Source organism: Macaca fascicularis, chromosome 12, assembly GCF_037993035.2.
Source record: "Macaca fascicularis isolate 582-1 chromosome 12, T2T-MFA8v1.1".
Classification (NCBI taxonomy): domain Eukaryota; kingdom Metazoa; phylum Chordata; class Mammalia; order Primates; family Cercopithecidae; genus Macaca; species Macaca fascicularis.
Window position 1 is genome coordinate 45,061,123 of NC_088386.1, and position 11,221 is coordinate 45,072,343.

At 41.8% G+C, this 11,221-nt stretch overlaps 1 protein-coding gene across 2 annotated transcripts in view; it reads left to right on the plus strand.

The window, feature by feature from the left end:
* The window catches only part of LYPD6 (LY6/PLAUR domain containing 6), a 149,687-nt gene extending 143,647 nt beyond the window's left edge, over positions 1–6,040 (plus strand). For both annotated transcript variants that reach the window (XM_005573138.4, XM_015432192.3), the window contains 2 exons: positions 1,063–1,193; positions 3,082–6,040. In XM_005573138.4, coding sequence (XP_005573195.3) covers positions 1,063–1,193; positions 3,082–3,249 — 299 coding nt within the window. In that variant the 3' untranslated portion in view covers positions 3,250–6,040. The remainder of the gene's footprint in view (positions 1–1,062; positions 1,194–3,081) is intronic.
* The last annotated feature ends 5,181 nt before the right edge of the window (positions 6,041–11,221 follow it).

Below are 11,221 nucleotides of genomic sequence, written 5' to 3' on the forward strand. Positions count from 1 at the left end.
TTAAAAGCTGCCAAAATCATGACAGAATCTGGTAGGGGGGATTTTTTATTGCCTAATAAATAATCTCATAGGAGGTCATAATTCCATATTAGCCACTAAACATCTGAAATGTATAAAGCATGCAAAGTTGGGTCCAAGATGTGGATGAAAAACAGCTCGGTGACATTTCTTAAGAATTATTCATATTCTTTTTTAATGTGAAAGGAGAGCAAGAACATTCTCCTAAATCCCATACTTAGAAAGCTGAACATTGCCTGGAGGTCTTAAAGAATTACATTGACAAAGCCATTTTTCTTTAGTTTTTAAATTACACATAAAAAGTTCCCCCAAAGAATTTTGGAAGAAATCACAAGCTTTCAGATTCATTAGACATAGAAGGACCTCTGGAAACTCCCTTCATGGCCCTCATCTGTCGTCCTAGGAAGACACTGAAATCACGCTAGGGAGAAACGAAGCTCCTCAGTTTTGGAAAAATGTTCATTATTGTTTCAGTCTTCCTCTGTAATGCACCCTGGACCCAGCTATGCTCAATAGCACAAAGTTTTGAATTGTTCCGCTCTTGTGAATAGCTGCTTCCCCCAACACACACACACACACACGCCAGCCACTGCTGTAGTGTTTTATCTCCTTGAGGACCGCTGTTGTCTGCCTAACTCATTTTAACCCTGAGTTCTTTGAACCTCTTTGTCCTTTCATCTTCCTTAAAATTGCTATGACTTATACCTCTTAAGTCATCCCCCCCGAACCACTCATCCCCTAAAAATAAAAATCAGTCCAGTGGCAAAATTTGTTGAAAGGCAAGGAGAAACCATTGTGTCTTGGTTTATGGGAATAATGCTGGGCAGAGAAATCTTTATTCTCTGAAGACTGTCCTCCTACCATGGCACAGTGGAGCTCTCCAAGGAGGTCTTTGGGGGTGGACATAAACTCAAAGCAATGCACATCTTATGTGCTATTAGGTCTTTTCTGAAATGATAATGCTGACACTCCTGTTATTTTCCTTTTAGGCAGGTTGGGCCGACATTTCCCATCTCAAATAAAATATATTTTCTCTGTTGACAGAGACCAGATACTGCTACACTCAGCACACAATGGAAGTCACAGGAAACAGTATCTCAGTCACCAAACGCTGCGTCCCGCTGGAAGAGTGCTTATCCACTGGCTGCAGAGACTCCGAGCATGAAGGCCACAAGGTCTGGGCAACAGAGCAAGTGACCAGTACTACATAGCCAGCTGCTTCTCTTCAGACATCTGCCAGTAATCATGAGCAGATTCTTATTCCCCCATGAAGGCTGCCTTTTGACTGTCTTTATGCTCTATGAAAAGACTCTTCCTTTCGTGTTTGCTCTAAAAGAATACACATATATACCAGAGCATAGGACAACTGATATAAATTGTGTAAACACACATCAAGAGGGTATTCAGTGTTATTGTAAACCCTTTCTTCACTCAGAGGAAAGTAATAAAGCTACTAGAAAAAAGAGGAGCGAGGGACCAGTGATGCCCATCACGGTGAAGCTTTGCAGATGTACCCCGTTCATTCATCACAAGGGGACTGAGGCAATTCAGCTTTGATAACTTTCTGTAAAGTAGGGCTCATATTGTGACTGGGATATTAGTTTGGCGAGGGTCCGCTGGCTCTTGAGTCATTAGATAGGTGACAAGAGACCTATCTTGTGTGTTTGCTTAAGCTTTTTCACCTGGTACCTGTAGAAGCCTGTATACGGAAACACCTGGTGCCTACGTACAAAAGCGCTCAGTGTAAAATGAGCTTGGGAGGTAGCCTTGAAGGGCCATGTAAAGATCACAGAAAGGCAGCCTTGCCTTCCTGCTGTCTGTACCTGTGACCTTAACATATCAGGCCTTGGCCTTTATTTAGCAGCTGAACACTTCTCCTGCCGGTGGCCTTCCTGCTGGTTTGGGCAATGTCCACTCTCAATACCTGGGAACAGCACTGTCAGTAAGGGCTTCTTTCTCTTAAGGCAGACACCTAATTTTCAAGCAACCTCTTGAATACACTAATCATTAAAATTTTAAATATAATCTGCCTACTCTGCTCCTGGTTCAAAGTGAGTAAAACCAAAGGCTTTCCCTGACCTCTCCAGCAAATTGGACTTGATTCTGAGGAGTTACTGTGGCCTCTTTACTAAGGAGAAAGTTAAGGATTAGAGAAGTTGGGTCATATGCTCAGTCACACAGCTGGTAAGTAACAGGCACAGAATTCCAACTCACCTCTGGTTTGGAGTCTATCTCTGCAACATTATACTGTCTTCCTGGCACATGTCAACTGTGACTAAAGACTCAAATCCCTGCAGGATAATGACTGTATAGAATATTATTAATAACCATCCCATGACTAGGAATCACCTGGGAATCTTGTTAAAATGGAGTTCTAATTCTCCGTCTGGGGCAAGGTTTGAGATTGTGCGCTTGTAACAAACTCCCAGCTGATGTTGGAGCGGCTGGTCTATACTTTGTGTAGCCCCAAGACAATTTTTGCACTAACTCTGTGGGTTTCTTTTTCTTATGATCTACAAGTAAGGTGGTGTAAAGCAGGAATAGCTGCATGAATGAAAACCCTTCAAACATTAACTCACCCAATGAGAATGGAGACACTTATGCAAACAGTTCTATGAAAGTCAGTACACAAGTTGAAATTACCTGGGTTGTTGCCACTTGACTCTCACTTGAAAACTTAGCAAATGAAGGCTTACCCTCTCTTCCTCAAGTAGTCAGAAAGAGCCTCATGGAAAAAGAACGAGTTTCGTTATTCCCATTTTAAGGGTGAAATAACTGAGGCCCAGGAAGGCTACACACCTTTCTAAGAATCGTATGAGTAGAGGGGTGTCAGAAACAAAACCTAGATCTCTTGAAGTTTAGCCTGGGGAGTTTTCCTGTTGACCAGATTGCTTCTAGATGAAATATTATCCCCAGCCTTCCTGAACGTAGAGTTCCATCTCCTTCATTGATCAGGTAATTTTTACTTGCATCTTGCCATGTGGGTGACAGTTCCTTCAAAAACCCTGCCTCCTTCCAAGACATGCTGGCTTCTCATGATCTTTTTTTCTTCCTTTCTTTCAGGTCTGCACTTCTTGTTGTGAAGGAAATATCTGTAACTTGCCGCTGCCCCGAAATGAAACTGATGCCACTTTTGCCACGACGTCACCTATAAATCAGACAAACAGGCACCCACGCTGTATGTCAGTGATAGTGTCCTGCTTGTGGTTGTGGTTAGGGCTCATGTTATAGCAGCTCAGTGGCTCCATGTGTTAATAGCGATCCGTGGGGATCTCGATGGTCCACAGTCCTGCATGAGTCATTGGCCTGACAGTAATTACACACATGTGACACAACACTCTTGGAGGTCATCACAGCCAAGCATTGCCACTTACCATGAGGAATAAATGTTGCTTCATTGTAGCCATTTTGAGTCTAACCAGGACCCATCAAAGCCTTCTCTCAGTACAGCCCAAGTTCCATACCATAAACCTTTGTTTTCATTCCAAGAAGTAGTTCTGCATTTATCGAGATCTGGGGTTCTTAATTTGGAAGAATACGTGCATGAAATGCAGTAGGTCCTGAGACTCTAAGATATTAGGAGTATGTTATAGGGGCATGTATAGATGTGGGCTTTTCAGGAGAAAAGTAAAGAACCATTGGTTTAAATATAATCATGAATTCATTTGTAGCTTTAGAATGTTAAAACACTGACTCCAAAACAAATGGACTGTTTCCTTGGAAATTCTGACTGAGTCCCTGGAAGAGTAGTAATTCCAACAATTCCAGCCACTTGTTCAATTAATTTTCTTAACATTCTTCTCCCAGTGCTGGGAATTACATTCCCTCTGTTCCATGCAGAAGACAAAAAGGCAATCATAAAAGTTCGTTACATTTGTGGGGGTGCCTGGAGGAGGATTTTCCCCAACTTAATGGAGCCAATGTCCATAAAGTGGCTGTGTTATAATATATTCTTCATATAATATACTTCATGTAATTGGTGAGATCGGCCTTCTCCTTGACTTGGCACCTAATTCTGCTTCATGAGATCCTAGATTCCACCTGAGTCAATTGTGTCCAGAGCCCCAAACCAGGATGGAGTTGTTTTCCCCAGATATGGGGCTCTATTCAGCCATAGGTAATCTAGACAGAGGATTTCAGAATGAAAGGAAAATGTGTGGAGATTAGTCCTAGTTCATTCTGAGGGCCAACTAAGTGGCTCAGCCAGCTTCTTACTCCATCGGCAGTTCGTACTGCCAAAGAGCTCCCACTTCCAAATCCCCAGTGACTTTATGGAGAAGAATCTGCATTAAATTGTCTTTAGAATGATAGGGAAGCAAGGCATAAAATGCGACGATGAGGAGAAAGTAGACCAGTGGGGTGATTGCAAGACTAACAAGGAGACTCAATGGGCAATTTTTATTTCTTTTAGATATTGTTTTTGAAGTAGATGGTAAAGTTTTTGTCATCCTTCCTGTATTTTTTGTACCCCAAGTTATGATTTTTCTTCTTCCTTGTAAATAATTTAAACAGTATTTATTTTTGTAAGGCATAACTAGAAACTAAAATATATTCTAAAAAATTCATTATTCTGAACAAAGTGATCAAATTAGAATACGTATTTTTCAACAGTGGTAGAGCTTTTAATATATGTTTATTGAAAGTTATCTATAATACTTGCACCAGTGTTGAAAAAGTTAACGTGAGCAAGAGCAATATGTCTCAAGGATTTTTCTCATGGTTTCCTCAGTGATGGTGTCCAGGAATCATTCAGGTGGTGACCATCACTGGTCTAAGTTTCCGTGCAGGGTTTTGGGATGTGTTTGTGTGAAACTTGGTAGAACCATGGCTAATAAAGAGGACAGTGTTGTCAGGGTCCATCTGCCCTCCATAGAAAAATGTCTCTGGCTCATAAAATGAGATTCCCTCAGGGACTAAATATGAACTGACAGCAGTAACTCTGATACAAAATAATCTAAATTGCATCAAATGGCCTTAATTCAGAGTTTGTTAGGCTTATCAATATGTTACTTTTAATTGGGGTAGGAAAGTAGAGGGAGAGAAAGCAAGACATTTATTAAGCACCTCATATGTGCCAGGCACTATGCTAAGCACTTTACATAAGTTAGGATTAATCCCTGCAAGAATCCTATAAGGAATGTTACTAGTATTTCCACTTTCCAAATGGAGGTACCAAACTCAAACACAATGTTGTGAAGCCGTTTCCTTCAGATTTAGGTTATGTGGGATGAGGTGGGATTGAAGAGGAAAGAAAGGTGGAATTATCCCCGTAGGAATACTTTCAGGCCTGACTTCATGGGAATTCATCTCTCTTATCATGTGGAGTTTATCTCGCCCTGCTGTTGCAGGATGCCATTTGCATGTGTCCCCAGATGATGTTTTTTCTTTGGGGAGTAGGGGTTTGGCTTCCTCATTCATCCCTCTTGCTAAAAGAGGAGATAGTTGATGTTGCATCTAAAGATGCTATAAGACAATGAAAATTTGATGTTGTACATACCTACAAGTACCATTTTTGTGCATGATTACACTCCACTGACATCTTCCAAGTACTGCATGTGATTGAATAAGAAACAAGAAAGTGACCACACCAAAGCCCCCCTGGCTGATGTACAGGGATCAGTTCCACAGTGGTGCAGATTCAACTACCACCCAGGGAGTGCTTGCAGAGTCTGCATAGATGTTGCTGCATGCATCCCATGTGTCTGTCAGAATGGCTTGTGTTTAATTCTCTTGAAAGAAAATGATTTGCTCACTATCTCCAGCCTCAAGGAGCCAAGGGAGGTCATTCACATGGAAGGTCCAGGACTGATCAGCCATCTAACTTTTCTAACACATTAAATTCTCCATTAAATCTCACCATTGGTAATGGCTTAAGTGTAAAGAGCCATGATGTGTATATTAAGCTATGTGCCACATATTTATTTTTAGACCCTCCACAGCATTCATGTCAATATGGGATTAATGCCTAAACTTTGTAAATATTGTACATTTTGTAAATCAATGAATAAAGGTTTTGAGTGTATCTTACCAGGCTCCTCCCTGCAAATGCACATGTCAATCAATGATTAATGCACCCAGGTTATGTACAAGGCACTGGGCTTATTAGCACCACAGGGAACTTGCTTCCGGAGACTCGCTCTCTAGTTGTATAGACAAGAATACACGCATGAGAAGATACAACACAATTCACCAATGCCAAATGATTCATACAGTCTGTTTACTGCAGAAAATAAAAGAAGGAAAGACGACCAGACTTTTCAATAAGGTCTACAGCTTCCCAAGAGCATGTCTTTGGTAAATCAGGAAATATAAAAATTATGTGTGTGTATGTGTAAATATACCACCCTATTAACTATTTTTAAATCTTACTCTATTTTGGGGGTTGTGTTAATGATGATACACCAGAAAAGATTTCCTCTTGATGGTTTCTCCTGCAACAAGAAACAAATATTGGAATAGTGTACGTGTCATTTTTATCTATATAATGAATTTATTATATTTTTCTTAGTAAAGTGATAGACATCAAAAGCAAGCTTGAAAAATGTCAGCTTGTTTGTGATTCCTGATTATTCTCCTCCTCCTTGTTTTTGTTTTGTTTTGTTTTGTTTGAGACAGCAGGGTCTTGCTCTGTTGCCCAGGCTGGGATGCAGTGTCACCATCATGGCTCACTGTAGCCTCAAACTCCTGGGCTCAAGTGATATCCTCCTGCCTCAGCCTTCCGAGTAGCTTGGACTACAGTATAGGCATGTGCCACCACACCTGGCTAGGTTTTAATGACATTTCTTGCAGAGACAGAATCCAACTATGTTGCCCAGCCTGGCCTCAAACTCTGAGGCTCAAGCAATCCTCCCACCTCAGCCTCCCAAAGTTCTAGGATTATACATGTGGCCACTGTGCCCAACCTCTGGTTGTTCTTTAATTACTTATGTTTTGAAATTTCCAGGGAAATCTTTTCCACAAATTAATATGTTTTCTCTTGGTCTGAATCAGTGACACAGTTGGTCACTGATGCTCCTTAAAAGTGTGGTACTTACGTGAAGATAGCCCTTATTGCTGATCTCCGTGAATAGTTATGTCTGTTTAATGTCAATGGTACTGCAGGTGGACTGTGCTTTTAGAAAATTTGATTTTGAAGATACAGACTTACATGTTTACTTAATGTGGGTTTTTTGTTTGTTTGAGACAGAGTCTCACTCTTGTCACCAGGCTGGAGTGCAGTGGCGCTATCTCACACTTACTGAGACTCCGGCCTCAGCCTCCTGAGTAGCTGGGATTACAGGTGTCCACCACCACACCCAGCTAATTTTTGTGTTTTTAGTAGAGACAGGGTTTCACCATGTTGGCCAGGATGGTCTCGATCTCCTGACCTCATGATCCACCTGCCTCAGCCTCCCAAAGGAGTTTTAAAGAAATTCTTCACTTTATAAATGTATTTCATATCCCTTTCCTAACACATTTATTTTATTTACAAACAAGATTTAGGGCATGCCAGCTCTGTAAAAGTTAGAAGTGCTGCCTTGGCTGTGTTACAGTATCTTTTATCTGAAATACTTAAAGAGTGCTTACAAATGTTTTTATAACTTTAACTTACCTACTAGGAGTGAAGTACATGAAAACACTGAGAATCTGTTACACATTCTCGTCGTAACCGGGGGCACTTGAACTTAAAGATTCAGATATTTTTTCTAAGATTGCACCAGAACTTGGGGCAGGAGTAAGGCATGGACATGAAGCATCATGACTACCTTGGGGCACTTGTCACTAGAGTCTACTGAAAACGGGCCTATGATTTAAAAAAAATAATAAACATTTCTGACATAATTTGGTGTTACAAAACCAATGCAGATTTCCAAAATGTCTTTCAAATGAAGCCGTCACTTTTAGCAGTTACTCTCTCTAGCTATTTAAAAAAATTATGGCCTGTCTCATTAGCAATTACTATTGTCTTGCTGTTTATTGTCTTTGACAAATTTTAACTCCATTGTGGTTGCTGGAATTGGATTGGGGGACCTCTACATAACTGTATTTTAAACTGGGTAAAGACCTAAAATCTAGAGCCTAAGAAATTTATCTGGGGTCCTCTTTTCTATTACCCCAAAAGAATAATTTTTGTATATGACTATTTGCAAAGCACTTTTATATACCTTGCTTCAGTTGATCAGCATGACCCCGTTTATAGCTTTCATAGCTAAAGCTTTGGAGTGATTTTGGGAGGCCCCACTGGTGGTTTATACTACAAGGATTTTGATCCCTGATCCAGGACTCTGTTCCACACACACACACACACACACGTCACCAGGGTGACATGCATAATGGCCTCATCCATCTCTGGCACTTTTACTAGAAAGCCATTTCTCAGGTCACAAAGAGTAAGTAGAACCTTAGAAAACATCTGTTTTCTGGGTAGTCTACCCCCTTAGATTTATACAGGAGAGAAAAGAACCCTAGAGAACCCAGATCATTTGTCTCTGAGAATGACACATTGCTTGTGTTAAAAGATAAAGCTCATCAAAATGTCCCTTCTTTGATGCTCAGAGTAATAAGACATGGGTGATAGAAAACAATTTAGAGACCTCCTCTCCCTTTACTGTGGGATTGGCAGTCTCATGAGGACCATCATGGTAGTGAAGGGTAGAGAATAAAAGGGCAAGGTTTTGCAGGACAGCAAGCTAGCCTAATGGAAACAGACTTTTTCATTCTCATTTGAGAAGAAAAATATTCTGGGAAAATAATCATTTTCAGAATTATAGCCTAAAAAGGTAGAATGATGTGTCTAAATTAGACCTTATCAGTTATTCAGAAGTGGTTTTCTCGGGGTTTATGGCATGTCCCATGTCAGAAACTGGCCTCCCAAAACCATGTGTTGTCTCTATGCTCAGAGTTCAGGCCTCCATTGATGTCCTGGGGTGGTGACAGGGCTTGTGTTGTCAAAGTGGGAAAAAGTGTATCTGAAAAGCAACTGTTGGATTTAGGCAAAATGAACAAAATGCCACCAGGATGTAGCCATGATGCAAAGAGAAGGGCTAAAAATAAGCCATGCTCTCAATAAATCCATTCATCTTTGAGAAGAATTCAAAATAGACTTAGTGTCTTGCTGCTCTTCCATCTCCAGAGGAGCGTGACTGGGTCCCATGGAGTTTGCACCCAGAGTCTGAGCACATGCCATCCTCCCCCCCCCCCCCCCCCCACTGGTGTGCCCCTGGCGATGGCTGGTGGTCCAGCTTCACAGCTACCTGCTGGCTAAGCTTTCCCCTGACCCTAGTTTCTCCCAACCATAAAAAAGGTCTGTGAACAGCGAGCAACCCACATCACACAGTGGCATGTGAAGACCAGTTGTTTGGGGAGAGGGATCATGCTTGAGAAGCTTGGCACTGAGGTGCTTTGGGTGGAAAGGGGCTGAGTAGATGTCAGTGGTGGGAGAGAACACTTCTGGACTCACTCATGACTCAGCCTGGCTCAGTCCTGGCACATGTCGGCACTGGGTTTGTCCCTGCCTTTAAAGGCTTTAAACACTCAAAGGGTTGGGCCCATCCTTGACTTTAATATGTTTAATTACTTAATAACCTTGTGTATGTTTTGCCACCTCCCTAAATACCAAGTGTGCTGTGTAGAAACACATCCTCCTTGATGTGAGACAGCCTGAGACCACATGAGATGTACCATCAGACCTCCCATGAATGCCTTTTCTTTAAAGTCATCATCTTGAAAAAACTGAAAGGTCAGCCGGGCATGGTGGCTCACACCTATAATACCAGCACTTTGGGAGACCAAGGAGGGCAGATCACCTGAGGTCAGGAGTTCGAGACCAGCCTGGCCAACATGGCAAAACACTGTCTCTACTAGAAAAACAAACAAACAAAAAAATTAGCCAGGCATGGTGGGACACACCTGTAATCCCAGCTGCCTGGGAGGCTGAGGCAGGAGAATCGCTTGAACCTGGGAGGCAGAGGTTGCAGTGAGCCGAGATTGTGCCACTGCACTCCAGCCTGGGCAACAGAGCAAGACTGTCTTAAAAAAAACAAAAACAAAAACGAACAAAAACAAAAAAACCCTGAAAGGCCTATTTGGAGTATTTAGGAAGAAAAACATAGTGGATGTTTCAGCCAGGCTAGATCTGAGGATTTTAAAAACAACCAGAGTATAGGTCTGGCTTCAGATTAGAGGTGAGAGAAGATTCCCCAGGGAAAATAATATTTAATCCAATACTTGGAAAATGAGAAAGTGTCAGACTAGTGAAAAGAGTCCCCTTCTCAGACAGGCATCAAAAGGTCACGGATGTGGATTTTAGGAAAGCTGTGAGGTCAGTCTTGAGAGAAATCGGTAATTAGCTGTAGGTAAATATAACTTGCCAATAGACTCATCCGTGATTAATTTTTATAGATTGGTCTTCACTAAGGCTGCTTCTGTGATTATTATTGTTCATCTTTGATGGTTGTTGCCCTTCCAGTTTGTTAGCTAGTATCTGCCTGTTAGAATCAACTGGGGGTAGGAGAGCTTTCAAAAACTACCTGATGTTTTTAGAGCACTCCAGACCAACTTGATTAGCTGGGCTCATAACCACTTTAATTTTAAAGACAGTGGGACAGCGAGGGTTTCTCTACGTACTCACCTCGAGAATTCTGGAGTACCAAGGCAGCCTACTAGGAATATGATTTTCACTAGGGTCCTTAGAGCCCCTGTTCAGTGGTTCTAGCCACTGAACAAATAGGGTAGACAAATACCCAAATTCTCAGAAGACAGGGAATTCACCTTTTGGTATATAGAGATTGTGTGTGTGTGTGTGTGTGTGTGTGTGTGTTTTAAAGACAGGGTCTCAACTCTGTTGCCCAGGTTAGAGTACAGTGACACAATCATGGCTCACTGCAGCCTCCAATTCCTGGGCTCAAATGATCCACCTGCCTCAGCCTCTTGAGTAGCTAGAACTACAGGTGTGTGCCACCACACCTGGCTAACTTTTTACTTTTTTGTAGAGATGGGGTCTTCCTATATTGCCCAGACTGGTCAAAAACTCCTGACCTCAAGTGATCTGCCAGCCTCAGCCTCCCAATGTGCTGGGATTATAGCAGTGAAGCACTGCACTTGGCTCTGGAAATGAACATTTGATTCAGTCTAGGAAATGCCTCTTTTGAGAATAACTCTGGATACTTTTACTTTATTTTTCCACCCGCTACCTGGGGCGTTTTACCCCTGGTTCTTACTCGAA